The 22302-nt window shown below is 35.2% G+C and overlaps 1 protein-coding gene across 1 annotated transcript in view; it reads left to right on the top strand.

The window, feature by feature from the left end:
* Positions 1–22302, top strand: part of EYS (eyes shut homolog (Drosophila)) — a 784118-nt gene that overhangs the window by 336412 nt on the left and 425404 nt on the right. Inside the window, exons 23-25 of the mRNA XM_017823913.1 lie at positions 7150–7321; positions 7844–7922; positions 19534–19733. Coding sequence (XP_017679402.1) covers positions 7150–7321; positions 7844–7922; positions 19534–19733 — 451 coding nt within the window. The remainder of the gene's footprint in view (positions 1–7149; positions 7322–7843; positions 7923–19533; positions 19734–22302) is intronic.

Genomic DNA, 22302 nt, shown 5'->3' with positions numbered 1-22302 from the left:
GACACAAAGTACAATAGAAATGGGAAATCTAGGTCTCTGGAATTAGTCACTATGCTATAATAAATCTTTCTAAGACGAAATCAAAAAAACAAGCTCAGTGACCTTATCAGCCCTAGTTTTCTATGCAGCATACTTACAAAGCTTTTGTTAACAGCTTATTTACTCATAACAGGCTGAATGAGACAACACTTAAATGATGTTAAAAGGACCTTATGCTATTCAAAAGATTAATGTCAATGTGACAAAACAAGTACTTGTTCTTTGCAGTCAGTTGCTAATTTTGAGGCAACATGCTTTTAGAATTGTAAGAGGGTTGTTTTAGAATATGATAATTGAATTATACTTTATAAAACCTAATTTATTGTAGATGAAAGACAAATTCTTCTCAAAAATGTCTTCTAAGGAGACTAAAGCATTTATTTATAATTTATTTATTTATTTGTATTTCTATTTGTATTACTAATTTATTTATTTATTTGCATTTATACCAAAGTATTTCAAAACATGATAGCTGGTAGAAATTATTACATATCATATTTTTTCAAGATGTATATTCTGCATCTGCCTGTAAGAGGTTAAATAGCTGAATTTTTCACTTAATAGTCATCCCAGCTTGATTTTCCTTTAATTGTGAGAAGCTATCACATTATTTTCCCATACACCAGTTTTTCTTTACATTGCTTTTGATCCCATATAGCTCAACTGATGTTTTTTGCTCTGTATTATTTTCTTGGTTTTTTTCTTGCACAAAAAGTCAGCTAAGAGTGATCTTTTACCATGCTCAATCATAGTCAAGATGGGGCATGCCTAAATACATATATCTGTCCAAATTTAGATTTTGAAGCTGTAAATAACTAAGTGTTAAGTATCATTCTAGTGTCTTTCCATAAATTCTGTTTATGATTTATAATTGCTTACAGTTTGATGTTTCTTGAAATTATAACAGTGAAGACCACTCTTAGATGAAAGATAATTTTTAAAAAAAGCAAGTGAGTTTAAAACCCCCCACTAATTAAACCCCTATAAATTCATATAAATATGGTATTAGGACCTGAAATTAATCTAAAAATTGAGAGATATTGCAAAAGCATTAACATTTTAATTATCAACTTCTATGATACATAAAGATGTTAGAAAATATTCTTGCTCCTCATTTTCTACTTATTTTAGGATTTAACAGTCTTACACTGAAATTATTTAACAAATAATTAATTTTGTGTCTGTAACTGTAACTGGTTTCTGCTCATGTTTAATTTGTGAAATATTTTTATTCCTAATGTTTATGCTATATAAAATTTTTTACATTTGTAATTGGCTTCATTATTGGTTATACATATACATATACATATACACATATATATCATATACATATGATAAATCTTTTAATTGATCTTTTGATTATAATATATATATTATGAAATCTCATGGAATGGTCACAAGTAGTTTTCAATAGTCTTCTAATATTTGATACTAAAATTTACTTTAGCAAGAAAACTAAGTGCTGCTGAGCAATTCTGAAAGGACATCTCTCCTCTCTCAGTTCTGTCTTTTTTCAATAGGATATGAAATTTTCAGTTATCATAGAAGGACCTGTTTTTTTGTGTTTCTATACAATGTATAAATTAGTATACTATGTGTGGTGGGTTGATCTTGGCTGGATGCCAGGTGCCCACCCAGCTGCTCTATCAATCCCCTTCCCGGTCAGACAGGGGAGAGAGTAGGCTGGAAAACAACTCGTGGGTTGGGATAAGGCAGTTTATTAAAAGCAAGACAGAGGCAGTTTATTAAAAGCAAGACAGAAGCTTGTGTGCACCAAAAGCGAAGCGAAGCAGAAGATAACAGGGTTTATTCTCTACTTCCCATCAGCAGTGGTGGTCGGCCACTTCCAAGACGCAAGGTTTCAGCACACATAATGGTTCCTTAGCAGGCAGCCGCTGGAGATAATGAATGTCTGCCTTCCTGCTGCTTGCCTCAGCTTTTATATCTGAGCTTCGGTCAGTTTGGGTCAGCAGGCCTGCTTGGGTCCCCTCCCAGGATCTTGCCCTCAACTGAGGAAGGAATGTTACAGTGCAGATGCTGTGCTCAGCAGTAGCCAAAACACCGGTGTGTTATCAACACATTTCTAGCTGCCAATGCAAAGCACAGCACTATGAGAGCTACTATGGAGAAATGAGCTCAGCTAGACACAGTACACTATGATAATTTACTTTTTCATTTTTGGGTATGCTCTCAGCAATCAACCATTTTTTTATCACACATTTGTTTTTCTTTTCCAGGTAGTACATATTTGACTTCATTGTAGTACAAAATTCTGTGTTTCTTCCTTTTCATCTCTTTTCATACTGGTCACTTCTTATAAATTGATGTCTTGAATTTTTAATCTCCTCAAATCTTTTTATTGTCTCCTACAAACAAAAAACAAAAAAAAAGAGGAAAAAAAATAAAGAGGAAAAAAAATCTGTCTATAAATTATCATATTCCTCAGTCTTTAGCCCTCATGATGAAATAATTTTATACTTGGTATACAGAGTTTTTATATATTTCATAAAATGTATTTATAAGTTCTATTATATCTTCCTATGAGCCTAATAGGAAGTAAACAAATCAGAATAAGCACTATATTTTCAAAAATCAAATCCAGGGATGGGGATTTCATAACTTGCCCGGGTAGCCTGTTCCAATGATTGACCACCCTTTCAGTGAAGAAATTTTTTTCTAATATGTAAACTAAACCTCTTCTGTTACAACTTGAAGCTATCTCCTCTCATCCTGTCACTTGTTGTCTGGGAGAAGAGACCAATCTCCACTTTACTACGACCTTCTTCCAGGTAGTTGTAGAGAGCAATAAAGTCCCACCTGAGCGTCCTTTTCCCCAAGCTAAACAGCCCAGCTCCCTCAACCACTCCTCATCAGATCTGTGTTCCAGACCCTTCACCAGCTTCCTTTCTCTTCTCTGGAGTGAAGGGCCCAAAACTGAATACTGATTCAAAGTGTGGTTAAAAGTCTTGATGGAAAATGTGAAAATCTCTAGATTAGGACGCAGGAGTGGAACTGTGAAAATGAGCTCCAAGAAAAGCTGAGGCACCGCCAACTAGCAAAGTGGGTTGGACATAAAATGGGAATTGGAAAAGGCTGTTGAGTTTTCTTTATTAAGATATGAGACAGACTGATCCTTCTCATGAATGGATGATCTGAAGAAGCAGGAGAATAGCTGTCTTCTTTTCATCTTAGTGTTACTGTTATTACTCCATACTAGTTCTTCTTACATTTATGACATTTCCTTGCCTCCTACGGCACTCTGACACACAGAGGAGCCCCCAGGTTTCCATTAATACATTAACCCCCCAAATGTGGTATGTGTGAGATACTTTTCCCTTTTCTTTGATGCGTGGAGGCATTATTTCTACCAAGGTAAGTACAGTCTGTAAAGCAAAACTCCAAGAGGTGTCTTCAGCCCAGTAACACATCTCACACTGCCTGAACTACGGAAAACTTTACAGGTGACATTTTAAGCAAAGTGCAAGTTCTGTGGTATTATAGTCTACTTTACAAAATGTTTAGTTTTATTTAGCAAGATTATTTTAATTAAAAGTTTTCATACTTTGGAAAAAGATTTAAAAAGACAGTTATATTGGAAGAGAATGACAGACTGTCTAGTTTACAGTCACAACCAGTTGCCAGCCTTTTTGTGTCTACAATGCATCATATTACAAATTTAGTAAATTTTGCTCTTGGAAGTAATTTAAATGAAAATGTTTATTCATATCAGAATGGATTAATCTAGTGATCCTTAGGCATTAGTGTTAGGGATGTATTTGGCCTGATTTTTTCAGTGGATATTAGAATATGGGTGTTGAATTTAAAGAAGAAATTTTAGCATTCTAATGTAGATTATTTTCTATAAAAATTATCAAAAATATTTTGAGTTTGTGCATTTTGGCAGGAACATTTGAAACCCTAATATTGAGGAAGTTATTTTCTTTGTTTGAACTGATACTTAAAAATTACTTTTTAAAATCTTTTCTTTTTTAATTTAATTATTTTTCTGTGTTATATGTATTCATTTTCATCTTTAAACCTATTGTACCATCATTACTGTAATAATTATAGTCTGTATTCACCACAAATCTCACAAATTCTTTTTAGGGTAGGAACGACAAAATGGACTTTTACTCTCTACATGTCTGAAACTTTTACTAAAGGTCCATTTTTCCTCTTAATATTACCTTCATAGTAAAGGTAGGATATGGAGATTTCATTAAAAGGCATTCCAGTTCTTTCCAACAGATTCAGTCTTACTTCAGAGAATCTAATTACACGTCCTTGCTTTTTTATAATGCTGTAGAATACACTGCTATAGAGCTGCCCTCAACATTCAGATACAAGAAAAGTAATAATTTTCATAGTTGAAAGTAAAGTGAATTTGAAGTGTATTATTCTGTAGTATTACCATCCTGGCAATGTTTTTGAAGTGCTTCTTGATAAGAGAAGATTGAGAACTTTTTGCCTTAATGCTGACTTACAAGGAGAATTGCCTCTTTGATAGTTAGATCTGCTATAGCACAACAGATGAACTTGGCTTCTCTCTTCTTGAATTTAGATATTGTTCACAAAAAATATGTTCACAAAATACCTTTTTCTGAAATTTTTAAGTTCTTGTTTTTAGTGATATCAAATAAGACATCAGTGATCCTGAGAGTGTGACACTTAATAAGAAAGAGGATCCAAGGAGCATGAAAGAGCAGAACTCTTTACTGAATCCTTGCATGCCACAGGGGATAAACAGGTTTCAGAACTGCCTTCTAATTTGTACCAATATAGAGCTTAGCATGGTGCACGTGCCACTGCACCAAGATTTGGTCAAACACAGAATTGCACAGCAGCCCCTCTAAGTTCATTTTTCTAGAATACCCACCAAGTCCAATCTCCTGTGTACACTTTCTGCTAGAGCATGACAACAGCGCTCTAGGGCTGCTGAGACTGACACCACAGATTTCAAAAAGGAATTGGGATGTTTTATTTTCTCTGGCTCAGTTAGGAAGCTGAAAGTATATTGTGAAAAAAGCAATTTCCTTAAGTGTACAAAATATTTTTATATACCTAGCATTCATATTAACGTGAATATTACACTACTGATCTCCACTAAATAAAAATATTTCCCATTATCTTAAAGTACCTCTTTTTGTAGCACGTTAATAGACTTATTGCAAATGCCAGAATTTCATATTTTGTTGTATAATTACACATGGACTAGACAAAGGTTCCAGTATTTCTCTGGAATGCTGTTCACTCCTTCCTGTAAAAAGCTGATTTTGCCTTAAGCGTTCCTTTTTTTCTCATCCACACCTCCGCTGGCCCACACACCTGAAAAATCTGTAGAAGTTTCTTGCATTATCAGTAGTATACTGATTTGACCTGGCTAGAGCTAAATTTCTCCATGATGTCTAGTAAGGAGCTGTGTCTTGGATTTGTGCTGAAAACAGTGCTGATAAAACATAAGTGTTTTAGTTATTGCTGAAGAGCGCTTACACAGAGTCAAGAGCTTTACTGCTCCTCACTCCACCCCACCAGCGAGGCAGCTGGGGATGCACAAGAAGTTGGGATGAGACATAGTTGGGACAGCTGATCCAAACTGATATAAGAGGAAACAGAAAATCACAGAATGGGTAAAGTTTGAAGGTACCACAGTGGGTCATCTGGTCCAACCTCCCTGCTCAAGCAGGGTTATCCTAGAGCACGTTGCATAGGACTGTGCCCAGGTGGTTCTCGAATATCTCCAGTGAGGGAGACTCCACAACCTCTCTGGGCAATCTGTCCCAGTGCACACTCACTCTCACAGAAAATAAGTTCTTCCTCATATTCAGTTGGAGCTTCCCGTACATCAGTTTCTGCCCATTGCCTCTTGTCCTATTGCTTGGCTCTGAGAAGAGCCTGGATCCATCCTCTTGACACCCTCCCTTCAGATACTTACATACGCTAATGAGGTCCCCTCTCAATCATCTCTTTTCAAGGCTGAAAATGTCCAGCTGCCTCAGCCTGTCCTCATAAGAGAGATGTTCCAGCCCCTTATTCATCTTCATAGCCCTCTCCTGGACCCGCTCCAGAAGCTCCATGTCTCTCTTGTACTGAGAAGCCCAGAGCTGAATACAGTACTCCATATGGCTTTACTAGGGCTGAGTAGAGAGACTGGATCTGCCAATACCATATGGCTTCACGCTCAGGATGTAAAGCTGGGGAAGAAGGAGGAAGCGGGGGTACGTTCACACCGATACCATTCATTTTCTGGGTAACTACTAAACGTGATGGAGCCCTGCTTTCCTGGAGATGGCTGAACACCCGCCTGCCCATGGGAAGCAGTCAATAAATTCCTTGTTTTGCTTTGCTTACATGCATGGCTTTTGCTTTGCATATTAAACTGTCATCTCAGCCCATGAATTTTCTCACTTTTCCCTTTTGTTTCTCTTCTCCATCCTGCCATGGGGGTGCATAACTGACTGTGTGGTGCTTAGCTGTCTACCAAGCAGTGGGCTGTAACTGCTTACAGAGAGATCTATGCACATTGTTTGCCAATTAGTATTTTGAGAAGTTTGGATGGAAGTTGTGGCACGCACTTAAAAACATAAAAGTGCACCATCATATCTCTCATAGAGAATGTCTTCAAAAATATTTTGAAGAATTTTATGTCTTTCACCATTTATCAAAAGCCCCTGCATTTCAATTTCATTTTGAGAAAATAAATATTACAGTTAGATCACAACCAAGACGCATCTCATTTTAGTTCTATATTCCTTTTGGAGGAAACCTGTGTTATTCAACTTTATAATCACAAGGTAATAAAGTTAATCTTGAAATTTCAATTTCTGCATTTCTTGCCAGCTGGTCCTAAAAACCTTCTCGCCCTACTATAATTACAGATGTCATTATTTTATATTTATAATTTATCATTATATATTTCAATATAACCCTAATTTTTGGCATTTAAACCTATAGGTAATTACAGTTGGATAGTCTTTACTGGTAAATATATTGAACTATATGAACAATCTATGTAAATAAAAGCAATTTTTCTGGAATTATTGATAAATAAACTTGGCTAGTTTGAGTTTAGAATTTAAAGCTTAGTTGCATTTTCTGTTTTTTTTTAAACAGGTGATAGATGTGAAGTTAATACAGATGAATGTATGTCTTCTCCTTGCCTCAACAATGGAAGTTGCATTGATGGCATCAGTTCCTATAGGTGTCACTGTAAGAGAGGTTTCACTGGACAAAACTGTGAGATAAATGTTAATGAATGCTTGCCAGATCCTTGTCTTCATGGAAGGTGCCTATTTTTATTTAACTATTATTATCTCCAAGTAATGCACCTAACTAGCAATATTTAAGATTTAATGATATGGGAAGGTTGATAAATATACTTTTAATTATGTTCTTCCATAAAGTAAGAGTACAAGCACACTTAAAGATGACAGATGTTGCCTGCTTAAGCTAATGTAATATACTGTTACATTATCTCGGTTTCTCTTTCATTTTTGTTCATTAGCATAAACCAGTATTCAGTATATGTGGAATAATTAGTTTAATATACTTAAAAGTGAATCTTTAGCTGCTACAAGCCAACAGGTTGAAATGGGAAGATGTCTTTTAATATAACAATCAGTATCCTTACAAAATGCCTCAGCATCCATAATACACACATTTTAAATCCATTACTAAAACTAATTAAATTACCATGGATTTCAGTGCGTTATGTCAAACCACTATTTTGAAATTTATGAAATGTTACTACTGGTGCTGAATATGGAATTACGTAGCTTCATCTGAATAACTCTGTTTTGTATTTCAGATGTATAGATCTCATTGATGGGTATCAATGCTCTTGCGAAGCAGGATGGACCAGTTCAAGATGTGAGATAAATATTAATGTATGTCTTAATTTTTTTTAAATTATAGGAGAAAGGGTAATATGTCACTTGAAACTCATTTTTATTTAGTTGACTTCTGAAGTCAGTTTATTGAAAATGCATGACAGAAATTCATTTTTTTAAAATCCATTCTGAAAAGCTAATTATTTGTTGTTTATATGACACTGCATTAGAAAAGATCATTGATAAAATGTCTAAAGAAGTCTAAATGTGCAGTGTGAATGATAAATCTGAAAGGCCACAGCAAGCTAAGCCAACATTACCTGAAAATCATTTTTCCATGAGTTTGGGATAGATAGGGTAATTACCTAGTTTGCACTGAGAGTCCCACTTGATGTAGCTTAGCTGTATATTTGAATAATGAACATCAAAGTGCAACGTTCTACATTGAAAGTTGCCATGACTTGCCTTAAAATTTCAAAATTCAGGCAATTATAGAATTCTATGATACAAAACCATGGTGTACTAAATATATTGCCCACTTTCTCCTCTGAAGTTCATTAATAATTTTGTGTTAACATGTGGACAAGAAGGCATCCATATATCCAAGTCTGTGATGTGTAGATTCCCATGGTCAGCAAACTTGTAGAAGGTGACTACATCTGGCAGAACACTGAACAGTCCTTACAATATTGACCACACTTTGCAGAAAGTATTGAACTGATTTAGACTTTCTCAGATTTTTTGCCAAACAGAGTTTGATCAATCTTTGGATATGATCCTCTTAAACGTATTTGGTCTCATAAGAAAGTCTGGCATGAGATCTGCCTCTCATGTGGGCTATCTGGCTTCTAATATTGTGCTTCTGAATCGTCAAAAAACATTCCAAAATGTTATGCAAACTTCTTTTTAGTTTGTGTTTGAATGCAGGTACCTTTCATAATTTTTTATTTACAGCTTAAAGTACTAGATAACTAAAAATATATTATGTAAAGGAAGTATGGTCTATAATTCTTCCGTTGAAAATGCATGAAAGTCTCACACGGGGAATAAATCTAGCTGAAATATTAGTTTCCAACTCCCTTTACAGAGAGAAAAAGTCAGAAAATAAGTAATTCAGCTCTACAGAGTGTGCATCATGATATGATATTGCAAATCTGTATGATTATCAGCTGTTGCCAATGCTAATACAAAATACTCTTGGGTAATATTTTCTCTAGCAACATCCATGATTTACACTTTTCTCCATTTTAAGAGAATGAGAGATTAAATGACCTGTAGACAACTTCATAAAATTATATTCAAAAAATAACCATATTTCAAACTTAGGTGTTTGAAAATGCATAGATTAGAAATTCATAGGAATTATGAAACAATATACATATACCTTTGACAGATAAGTCTGTCAGAGTGATGGCTTCATCTTTTGATAGTCATTCTATTTGCATGCAGTGTGATTCCCAGATTAGACTATGCTGCAAATGTCATATTTTAAAGACCCTAACAGTGTATTCATCCTACTCAGATATATATCATGCCTATGCAACTCTTACAGTGATCAGCTAGGTTTTCTGACTATGTAAGGTTGTGCATATCTTGAAAATCATGGCAGGCTTATGCTCTGTAATTGTTTTATTCTAGATTAAATTCAGCCACTTCCTTTATTTTGAAATACAGTCATAACTTAATCCATATCAATACATATATATATATTCTTCACTTGAAGGTACATTTCTTTGTAACAATGGCTATGCAAATTCATTGTGTGTAGGTGCCAAGGTTTTGTTTAGAAGGGGTGCTGCAGGAGTGGCCTCTGTGATAATGGTCCAGGGGTGGCCCTGTGCTGGAAACAACCCATTTGAGTCAGCTCCAACCAACCTACTGCAGGGTACAGCTGAGCCACTCACTCAAGATGGTGGCACATTTGTAGAAACATATTTAAGAAAGAGTAGAAAACTGCCCAGCAGAGAGAGGAGACCTTAGCAGTATCAAAGGTCATTGAAGAAGGAGAGGTAAGAGGTGCTCTGGACACTGAAACAGAGATTGTAGGAGCTGTAGCCCCTGGAGAAAATGATGGTGGAGCACGTATTTGCCAGTAGTCCATGGAGAGGACCATGCCAGAGCAGACATCTGCACTGAATCCCATGGGAGACCCCATGCTACAATATGCGACATGCCCTGAAAGAACTGCAGCCCACTGAGTGCCTGCACAGCAGCAGGGTCTAGGCAGAAACCATGACCCACGGAGAGGAGCCTATGCAGAAGCAGTCTTACCCTACATCACAGGAAGAGGACCCACACTGAAGCAGGGGAATACTATGAGAAGGAAGGAGCAGCTGAGAAGAGCTGGTGCAAACAACCACCCCCTTTTCCCGCTCTGTCTGCACTTCTCAGGGTAAAATGAGGAGGCAGAAAACTTTTGAGATAGAGACGTGAAGTTGAGCCTGGGAAGAAGTGAGGTGTAGTTTTAGGTTTTGTTTCTGCTTCTCACTGTCTCAAAATCTATTTCTAGTTACAATAACTTAAATTATTATTTAACCCATGTCAAGTCTGTTTTACCTGTGACAGTAAATGGTAAGTGATCTCTCTGTCCTTATCAGTCTAGGAGCTTTGACACCTTATTTTCTTTCCTTGTCACATAGGAGGAGGGAGAAAATGGCTGGGTGGTCATGGCAGAGTCAGGCAAGGTCAGCAACTAAGGTGATTCAAAGAACCAATTTAAAAATGAAATATATTTGTGTGTGTATATGTATTTCCCTAGACATACTTGGATTTATTTTTTTCTACTTTTTTCTCCTGAATTTTTTCAGCCTTTATCTATGCTGCAATATAGTTTGCAAGAAAATACACTTCAAAACTTTCTCAGGTTGTGTAATACTTTTAGCAAAAAAATAAGCACTTTATAGTTATAGCCTGTAACTTTTTCATATCTAATATGGAGTGTGGATATTGAAACTTTCCTATCTTCTACATTTTTCATTGCTTTTTCATTTATAGAATTCACTCAAGAAAGAGTAACAGAAAAAAATATACGCTTTATATGAATCAATTTCAATACACATGATTTCCTTTGACATTAGCATATTTTTGAAAGAGTAAAATGAATGTACATAACTGAAAATTGATCTTTTCTCTCAGATAGATTGCCAATATGTGCAGTAATAGCAATTATGGTTAGAAATAGAAACTTTTTGGGGTTTTTTTTTCTTTGCTATGACTGATAAGCATCATTGGTAATTGTTCTTCTTGCATGCTCAGTTAAGGCCGTCTCATCCTGTCAAAAAGGGAGCAAAAAGCATTTTGAGTCTTTACGCAGGAAGATATTCAACTTGTTGGTGCTTCTGCTTGTATCTAATAGAAAGCTGTAATCAGACCATCCTAGAGCTGTTTTATTTTATCTGGTTTTACTGATCTTTTCTCTCTATTTTCATAAAAGATAGGATTAAGGGGGAAATCAGGAAAATCAACCAATTTTCAACACAAAGGCACCACAGCTTATACAAAGGCTGAGAACAATATGCTGCTACTCTAAGCAAATAAGCAGAACTGGCCAAATTGCACAGAAGACATGAAACGTGACAGCGATATAATTATCTGTGATTTGATTCAGAAGAACAGTAGGATTCATCTTGCCTAACTTGAGATGTCTTTGTGAAAGCTAGCTGCCTGTGCACTTATTATAGTCAATGAAAACGTGGTGAATATTCAGAGCAATCCGCAGAGCTGTTCAGCTGATTTTGAATTGGACATCTGCATTTCCTTAGTGAGTCTAAACTTCACTCACTGGGTCTTCATGGACTATTTTTAAGTAAGCCAGAAAGTGGAATCCCCTCCCCAGAATTCTCTCTGTATAGACGTAGCATATATTTGTATAACAAACATCAGTGTATGTATTAAGAGCCTCAGATGAGCTGGATGTTTGTTTGTGCCTCTGTGGGATTTCTCTACGCTCGAGTATTTTTACCTATTGCTAACTAGTTCAAGGAGTGTTGAGCAAGGTAAGTAGTTTCTTGAAAGAAGCTAAACTAATATAAACTTCTAAAAATTAATGTGGCTTATGCTCAAGATGCAGATAGGTAAATCTAACAGCAGAAGGAGAGGGAGATACCCACTTTATTCTGCAAAGTACAGCATCTGTGATTACAGACCCTTGGGAAAATTTCAGTGGCTGTAACACTTCAGGGACCTCCAGGCCTTCAGATTCAAGTTTATGTTAAGGAAGAGTGACTGAATTGAAGACTTTTAAATAGAAAGCAATTAAAAAGATAAATTAGAGAAGAAGAGAAATTAATAAGACCTACAAGAATGTTACAAAGAAATTTCACTTCCAAAGTGCTAAGCTCTCTGAGAACATTCCACTGATAGTCATATTTCTGATCCCTTACATTAGAAAATCCTATCAACTGATATCATAGTATGCTTTTGCATCAAGGGTGTTCTAGCAACAGAGACTATCCTAAAAATTAGGACTGTGAAATTATTATATTCAATTTCAGGAAAAGGAACTATGTAAAAGTGAAGACCACAAGAAACTAACAAGCATATTAAAGGCTAATAAATAATGTTAAAAGCCCAGGTAAAACGTGTGCTACAACTGAAGAACACAAAGTGGTCCAAAGCCCCTTATTGGATTAAGAAGGAAACTTAAGTCTGTCACAAGGAAAAATTGTAATTTTAACAAATGGAAAGCTTGTCCATGTGGAAATAACAGAGAAGTCCTTTAAACATGTTAATTCAAATGCTAGCAGGAAATTCAAAAAGCTAAAACAAAAACTGGAAAATACCTTGTAAAGACCACTCTAACTTGCAAAAAACTCTTCACACCTATCAAAATCCGGAAGTCAGGTAGGGAATTGTTGGCATTGCTTGATGGTTAAAGTGCAAAATGGGCACTCAGATGGGGTAAGGTCATAGCAAGAGAAGCTCAGTGAGTCCTTTGCATTCAAGGAATGCCAGAAAGACCTCACAAAAGGGAAGAGTGAAGAGCTGTCAGATAAGCTTCAGTGTAAAGAAATATTCTAGAAGGAAAAAGCCACATATAGCTGAATTCAATTGTCAATTGCAACTCAGGAAAGAACACTTTGAATAACCACTGACAGTTCTCTGAAGTTGTTGTCTCAACATCACAGTGCAGAATAGGAAAAAACCAACTCTGGGCATGATTATGAAGAGTACAGGGCACAAGACAGGGGGAATGATTTCTCTTCTATGTAAAACCCAGGTGGGCTCGCATATTGGGTACTCTGCACAGTTCCGGATCTTGCATCACAGGGAGCATGTAGTACAGTTAGAGAAGCTACAGAGAGTAAAGAATATTATATTAATTGAATAGCCTTGTAAGGAGATATTTTAAATCGATGAAACTATTCCCTCTGAAGAGGAGAAAACTGAAGGGAGTGTAATTAAGGTTTAGAAAACTGTTGCAGTGGTAGATAAACTTAAGTGGAAAACTTCTTCCCCAAATTCTGTAATAAAATAATTGGAGGGACATGATAAAAATAAGCAGAGAAACGTTTGGAAGAAATCAAACTATTTTCTTTCACAGGAAGCAGAGAATCCCTAGAACTTGCTGTCCCAAAAGACTGGGGAGGCAGCTGATCTCTGAGCAGGTTCAGAAAAATTAGGCAAGTCACGGACAACAGGTCCATAAATGAATGATAAATGAACCTGTCAGGGGAGTACAGTTTATCATGTCTGATTAGACAGTTCTGCTTGCTGGGAAGATGTGTGGTACAGAGATGGCAGAAAATGGCAAAGTTCATATGATTTTGTTTAAGCGGCTTACTCTCCACTACCACTATAGGCAGAATACTGGACCAGATGGAACACTGGTCTGATGCAGTATGTTCCTGCTCTGTGTCATTGTCTAAATATTAGGTTTATTTTAATTATTTTTCTCCTGTCCTTGTATTAATAATATAAAATTTCAATGCAAAATATTTTTATCATTTTGAACTTCTTTTGAATTGAAATACATTGGATAAAACCAATATTCTGAAATATGGACACAAGTTTTCCCAGTTCATTGCTCAAGATGTTGTATATATATTTCATCTACCAAAACAAAAAGCTTTGGGAAGTTAAAAATTAAATAATGTGGATACATGGTTATATTAACAAAAAAAATTATAGAAAAATAGTCTAATAATTTTACTCATTAAAAAAATACAATTTATTTATAGTTTTGTTAAACATAAAATGGAAATAATCTGGAGCATTCATCTCAAGCTCTTAATGTAAATCTCATACTTTTATATGGCATGAATACTATTGAGATTTAACCCAAAGTAAGAATGCACTTCAAACTCCCATGTGAATGGAAAAGTCCATAAGCTAGCAAATCACAGAGTTTAAAGTGCTAGCAAGGGAAACCTGGGCCACTTGGTGTCTTAATAGCAGCTGTAATTATATCAGATGGTTGCACTCACGATAAATGAATATAAATTAATGGAAACAGGACTCTTTAAGGCATCTTTCTTTTGTGCTGCAATAAAAATATTTGAATTCTTTTCTTATCTCTTTCTTTTTAACTCCATCAAATTCAAAGTTTTAAATCTCTGTTTGGTTCTACTTTCTACAAGCCAGTGACTTTCCCCTAGGATCCAGTTTTCTCACAAATATCAGGATGCTCCCTTTCACTTCCTTAAGTGATGTTTAAGGCCATTACCTTTTTCTGCCTCAAGTCTTTCCCTATAGTTAATCACTTCATAGTTCGGTACAAAGAAATCAAACAGCAAATGGCACCTTGGACTGTACGTAATGGGTATTCACAGGAAATTAGACTGTATAATGCACCACATACAAGTATTTTAAAAGATAAATCTGTATATAGCTTAAGTGTATTCCTGATAGATTCCTTGCCTCCCACCACTTCCTCACAATGCATTTGCACGAGTTATTTATGTTGAGAATTAGTCCACTTTATAATTACCTTTTTGATACAAAACAAAACTTCACTTAAATAAAAATATCTCTATCATTACAATTTTTTTGCCTTAAATTTCTTCTATAGAAATAAATTTCAAAGTATTGTTAGAAATCATTTTCGATTTCTAATCAGCAAGGTCCAAGAAGGACTAATGAAAAATAGTCTTTTCTGTAGAAAAAGATAAAAAAACCCACTAACTTCTAAAATACACTTCTAGATTTTGTTTTAAGAAACAGTGTTGAACTTACACATTATTTGGAAAAATAATGGATTTTCACTTTTGTTATTAATTTGCTAAAATGTGTTCTCTTATAATTGTTTCAAGCAATGGATTGTGACTTTGGAGATGATATAATGAGACATGTAGAAAGTTGGGCTTTCTTAGGCAGAATAACCTCGCTTCCAAAGACAGATGTTAGTATGGACCCACACATTTGGAGAAGGGAACAGTATGCCTTGAGCAAAGCGCTATGCTTTTCTAGGTCACTTGCTAGAGTCCAGATTTCAGAACAATTCCCTGCTAGCAGAACCAGTGAACTGTGCCATGCCAGGTGGACTCTAATGGACAGTCATTTTCTTCCTAGTACTAACAAGATTTACTCAAGATGACATTGAGAGAACAGGACATACAGAGAATAAATTATACAATAAATTATTGTGCTTTAATAAATGTAGTGGATCTTGTATAGCATTGTTTGAATTAAGGACTCTTAAGGAAATCTACCCTTAAAAGAGCTGCATACCTAGAAATCTCAATATTCTTTCATTTTTCTACCTTTACCAAAGAAATATTTAAATTGCTTTGCTATGATAAGAAAATCAGTAAGGGCTTATATGTACTGTAAAAAATAATTTACTAAAAATAAAGCCATAAAATCACCATTCTGTTCTCCTGTCACAAGTCTGTATATTCCATTCATTTACAGCTCCATGGAAATTAATACTTGTATTTATTTGCCTAAAGCATATCTTTTAGAGATGCATCAAGTCTTTATTTTAAAACATAAGGGGTTGGAAAACTTTTGACAGTTTTACAGTGACTGACTCTCTGTAGTAAAGTTGGAACTTATCTCTCACTGGATATATCTGGATTTGGGGAATCAAGTACTGACTTTCTCTGGGAGTTAAATACTCAATACGTAATATTCTTGTGAAAATATCTGTGCACTGTCATTATCTTTCCCTCTCTCTCAATTTTTTTTGGTGATAACCTAAACCTAGGAACACTCATAGAGCCATCAAGAGTTATGGGACTTCTTATAGCAAAGAACTCACACTGATTATTTCTTTTAATAGCTAGAAACAGATCTGTACTCCATGAATTTGTCTAATAATTTTAACCTGTATATGTTATTTATGTTTTCAGTGGTATCATGTGAAAATTATATACATGATGAAATGCTTTTGAAAAAAAATTCTGTCATAAAAATTCTGTTAAGTGTTATTTTTCTTAGATTTTACTTACTGTAAAGTATTCTAGCTAGTACCTAAATCATGTTATAGGCTACATTTTTTGACATCCTTTGCAATAAACAGATTCTAGAACTTGGCACAATGTTTCAGTTTGCCCTAACCATAAAAAGAGAAATAATTACCTGTCTAAGTGTAAGTCATAGTTCGCCTCTCTGAAGACTTAAGGGTAGCATTAGCAATTTTTTCCATAGCATTGCAATGGGAGTTCACATTGATAGCTTGTCCATTATAATTTTTAAATCTTTTCCAAGGTCGTTGCCTGTTAACAATACATAAACTCAAAGGATTCCTTGTTAGCTTAAATCAAGAAAAGTGTATGCTTCACAGAAAGAAAACCAAACTCAGAATAAAACATGCCTACTGAAAGGGACCCATGCTGCTTTACTGTTAGGAGATGAGATATGAGAAAACTCAAAAGATATTTGAGAACAAAGTATGTCAGACTGGTGAAGAGTTGATAAAAACTCTATACAAATGATTACAATTGTGTCATTTCTATTTTGTTAAATCATTTAATTTCTTTACAAGGGAAATTATTGAAGCTGTCTGCATTATAAAATATGAGCTGTGAAGGGGAACATTGGTATGCTGCATAGTGTGAGTACTGGGCACCATCTACAGTTGTAATGATGGGTAAGCAATAAGCAGAGAACCTCAATTAAATTTAATAAGGGGCACCTTTTTTTTTTTCTTTTTGTGACAGTGGAACAAGAAAACCCCTCTAGAAGAGGAAGAACCTGACAAGATTAAGCCTTAGAAGCAGTCCTTCTGTCCTTCTCTTTCCTTGTATATGGGTGGTGGTAGCCCTGGTTTGACTGAAGCTGCTTTTGGATGGAACAAACTAGAAAACAGGAAGGGAAAAGATGGAGGGCAATGATGGCTGCAGGAAAACCTAGGAAATACATCTCTGTTTGAACAGGTTACTTGCTCTGATAGGCCAGAAGAGAAAGTTTTATACCCTATGAATACCCAGGTGTGGTGAGTTCACTTTATCTAGCTGCCAGATGCCCACCCAATCAGCAATTGTGATACTCCTATATATCAACAAATTTGCATTTTGGAAGAACTAAAATGACCCATCTTTGTGAATACTATTTTTGTAATTTTCATTTTCCTTAGTTATTTGAAGGCAGTTTTCCTTTGAATAACTAACTGATCAGATCATTTCTAGGTGAGAAAAGATTAAAAGATTTTTCATTAGGTTGGGAACTGAGCACCAGAGGTAACGAATAAAATATTTTGCTCCTACTGTACTGGAGAAGAGAGACAATATTTCTAGGACTGTGAGTTCCTGCAATTGTTGCTCTTATTTGGCAACTGTCTGGTTAGAGGTCATAGTTAAGATTCAATCTCCCATTATATAAAGACAAAATAGAAATAGCATTGGTGTTTAGGTGAGCTTATCTTCAGAGAGTCAGGGTAGATGGGAATTTTCTGTAAAGCCAACTACTCCCAGTTGTTAAGCTGTAAAATCAGTCTCTGGCAGGATGTAAGATAGGCAGGACTCGGTAACAACTGTGTTGCAACTTTAGTTTGTCGTCTCATGTTCTTGTTCCTTAGACTACAAACTACAGCATTTGGTGCCAGTGTGGTAGCTCATCAACTTTTGCATAAATTTATTTGTGGCATTTTTAACATAGTTGTCTCTGTGAACTGAAACAATTTTCTTGAATTAAGAGCAATGCAGACCAGCACTTCTCTGGTAACAGTGTACTTTAGTTTTTTGTCAGTCTAATGTTTAACTTTTAACTGCAGCACATCAAAATATACTGGAAAGTGATAGGTGTGTTTTCTTTCCTAAAGAATGTCTGGGGTTTATGTTACTGAAAAAAATAATTACAGTAAGTAGTTTTGTAAAATTTTACAAGGACAATAGATTTCATGGAAGAGAATAAAAAAGTTTTGCATTAAGTTTGCAACTTGGTATGACTGTGACTTAGCTATTTTGATGATTTTGGTATTTTTTGAACTTTTACTTTTGAATCATAATCAGATAAAAATTTGATCTCTTAGTTGATAGATATTTAATTTATTCTGCTAATGAGCAGATCTGTAAAACAAAAGTCATAGACATGGATCCAAGTGAATACAAATTAAGAAGACTAGACAAGTTACCAAAATAGAAAAAAAGTCAGAGTTGGAACTGCGAATTGAGATTTTTTTATAAGCAAAAAACCACACTTATGCCTGTCAACAACAAATGTAATTAATATAGCAAAAGACTACTTCTATAACAGGATTTTTGGCAGTCTGTAGGACTATCTCCATCTCCCTGTGGGATGTATAATTCAAATAGTTTATGTAATGCTCACTAATAAATCATCCTATATCCATCCAGCTGGAGAGCTTATAGGAAAATAAGTTGTTTTCTCACAATTCCCCATTGATATCTGAATTTACATTCTGTCAAAAGCAACAGTAGTACCTGCAGGAAATCTGAATGCCCTTGGATATCATTAAAGAATTAAACCTTCTAAAGTTACAGTAGTGTGAGAATAAATTTAAAATACTGGATTTAGCTAGACTATTTGGGTTGCATTTGCAAAATACAACCCCTTTGGGATAGAGGTAAAAACTAGGTTTCTGTGCTCAAGGGCAAACCCACATTTTTTGCACTGACAATTGCACTAACTAAACCCTCCTGTAATTCTGGAAAAATATTAACTTGCTGCTGCTTTGCATGGTTTAAATGTGATGATTTTTACGCTAGTTTTATCAGAGGAAAATTTTATTATGTGAACAGGTAAACATTTCTAAATGTTTCTATTTGCAGTATTATGTATTACTTGATAATGAGAAAGCATTTATCAGGAAATACTGATAAAAGGATTGTGTGCATTGGTTTATATGAGTAATTCTTTATTCTGTCTAAAATTACCTAACTAATGTGGGGATTTTTTCACCGTAACAGACCCTACTGTAAAAAATTAAACAGAATAATTGTATAAATTTTGTGTCAAAAACACGCTTTAAAATTTTAAAACAGGAATAACATACTTACAGCTGAATGACTCCTTATATAAAGTACATTTGCATTTCTGCAAGATTAATGTGTAGGAACAAGTATAGTTTCAAGAATGAGCATGAGTTGTAATCGAAGTATCTCTCTATAAAAAAATGCCTCAAATTAGAGATTTTAGTTTATCAGACAATAAAAAAGTCCAAAACCTTTTTTAATCTCCAGATTCAGTCTCTTGCACTTGCTATTGAGATGAGTAAGTAATGTGTTTTAAAGCTGTATAGTCAATGTATTATTATTTCTCTCCTCAGGAATGCGAATCTACTCCCTGCATTAACGGAGGTTCTTGTCAAGATGCAGTCAATGCCTTTGTTTGTACTTGCCTGAGTGGGTACACTGGCAGGTTTTGTGAAGTCGATGTTGATGTTTGCAATGAGCCTACACTAAACTCAGTTCTGTGTTACAATGGAGGTGTATGTGTTGATGGACCTGGAAGAACTTTTCATTGCAGGTTAGTATGAATACTGTCATATAATTGCCTTAATTATAACAGATTGATTTGCTAAGATTTCAGGGAAGTACTGATACTATGTGCAGTACATGAACTCAAATGGCTTTGGTGCTCAGTCTAGTTCTCAAATATATTGTTATTTTAAATCATTCACTGTTTAACATGAGACACTTTTACCTGAAAACTTATCTTCTAATGCTTTTCAGAATTATATGTGGAAACTTCTAACATAAACTGACCCTAAAACATTTAAAATTATTATATTTATGGATATGTATATACTCGTGTTTTTTACTCAAAAAGAAAATTATTTCGAATCAAATTTAGATGACAGATAATTTTTATATTATGTGCACACAGACATATTCAAAGCAACTTCCTATCATTCATCATCATCATTCTCTAAGACTTTTGACTACATACATATAGTGTTGTAGCTTATATACTTGTCATATAGGTTTAAAATTAAGCTACTCTATAAACTGTGGGCATCATTCTCTCCTATTTCAACTCAATTATTATCTAAGTCCCTGTTCAATTGCTACATTTGTAGAAAGATGAAATACTAAGAACGTATTTTATGAACATGCTTAATAGTGAAGCATAAATATCTTCTTATATCCAACCATGTGTTCAAAGTCTCTCTGGATAGTACCCCTTTCCTCCATTGAGTCAACTGCAGCAGTCAGCTTGGTGTCACCTGCAAACTTGCTGAGCATGCACTTGATCGCACTATCTATATAATTGATGAAGATATTAAATAGTGTTTATCCAGTGATAACTCAAAAATATTACAGTTTAGTTAAACCTCTAAATACATGCTAAAGTAATTCACACTATCTTACTTTTACAGTGCTACCTGCACAAAGACCTTTTCTGTGGCTCTAATTTCTGATAAATTTTTAGACCCTTATTGTTGGATCATCAGTCTGAAAATTCAATCCTGTGCATTCTCCTATTTCTTCTTTCCTGGCTTATGTTCACTCTAGCCTCCTTTCTTCAAGCTTTAGGTGCTGTGGAATCCTTTTTTTTTTCACAAATGAGATTGTTTATATTTCTCCTCTCTGCTGTTTGGGAGCTTATTCCAAACACTGTGAAAGTATTTACCTTGCACTTGCTTCTGAGCTTAGTATTGACCATCAAGAGGAGTTCATGGAACCAGAGACAGGGAATTTGAAAGCAATTATAATCAGGATTTTGAGTGTTACCAAGATCACAAAGGTTGTTGTGAGTGTTGTAAGACTACAATAAGGTAGGCTGATGTACAATATGGTTATGATCCTGCAAAAAGAAATGCCATACTTGATACAAGTTTCTTCTTTTGATGGGGTCTGGGGAAAGGGCTTTTTCCAGCTGATTTCTTCTTCTGTGTTGATGTGCTTCAAAAGACAGACATAACTCCCTTTCCTATCCTTCAGCAGCTGCTACCATTCCAAGTAATGTGTGTACAAGTGGAAGTAAGAAACAGAAAAAAATCATAAAGTCAGCTTTGCTCCAGTACTGTGAATGTTGGGTTATGAACCCTACTCCTTTTGTACCCTTCCTTCCATGTGCTTTAAGCAGTCTGAATAAGGCTCATGTATAGACTGCAGAGCAGGACTGATGCGAAGGATGGAAAAGTGGAATTGAAAAACAAGGAAGAGAGAAATATCTCCTACTCTAGCAAACCACCACAAACATCCAAATGAATAACGAGCCTTAATGCCTCTTACACACTGTGGAATGGGCAGCAAAAGGACATTAATCCACTATTGTTTAGAGCCTCTTTTTTTGGGGGATATGGCCTGGGATGTTTCTATTATTGTGGCTGGTAAATCAGGATATAGGAAGTAATGAAAATTGTCCAGTAATGGGCAAGTGTCAGGCTGCCTTAACTGTGAGCAGCACTGCCAGCTTCAGCTATGATGCATGTGATATTTTACCCAGTAGTACAATGAATGGTTCAACTTTCCTTGAATTATGTGTGAATCAATTACATGAACAACCCTACAGGCTTCTTCCTGAAATGAATATGAAAAATACCCTTTGGGATAGTCCTTGAATTGTGTGTTATCTGAAATATCTTTCTGCCATCAAACCCTTGGTTTAAAATTAAAACAACTCATTGGAAACGAGAGGGGTGCTGGGAGTTGTAATTCAGTTCTATCCTGGGCAGACTGCCACTGAATCAGGGCTTCAGGAAACAGATTACCATCTGAAAGGATGCTCACCTACTTTCCTTTGTATTTCAGTTTTCTTAATTAAAGGTACTGGCTGCCACAACAATAAACACTATATAAATCATCAAATTAATAATAAAGATACATTGAGCTCAGGAGGGCTTTCAGAAGACAATTCAACCCAATCAGCATATGGTTGATATAGTGAATATGTAACAGGAACGGTGAAGCATTTTCATATATTTTCCAAGTATTTTGAGGAAGAGAAACTGTTCACATAAAATACTCTGATCTTTTCCATTGTATTTAGTCCACAGTTGGTTCATCCCCACTTTTGCATCTTTTGGTCCCAGACTATTCGGTATGTTTGCTTGGGATTTCAAAAAGTAAACATAATTAAAAATATTCCT

This window comes from Lepidothrix coronata, unplaced genomic scaffold (genome assembly GCF_001604755.1).
Source record: "Lepidothrix coronata isolate B3197 unplaced genomic scaffold, Lepidothrix_coronata-1.0 Scaffold4, whole genome shotgun sequence".
NCBI classification, from domain to species: Eukaryota; Metazoa; Chordata; class Aves; order Passeriformes; family Pipridae; genus Lepidothrix; species Lepidothrix coronata.
The sequence above is the reverse complement of the archived record's forward strand: the minus strand, read 5'-3'. Positions and strand labels throughout refer to the sequence as shown.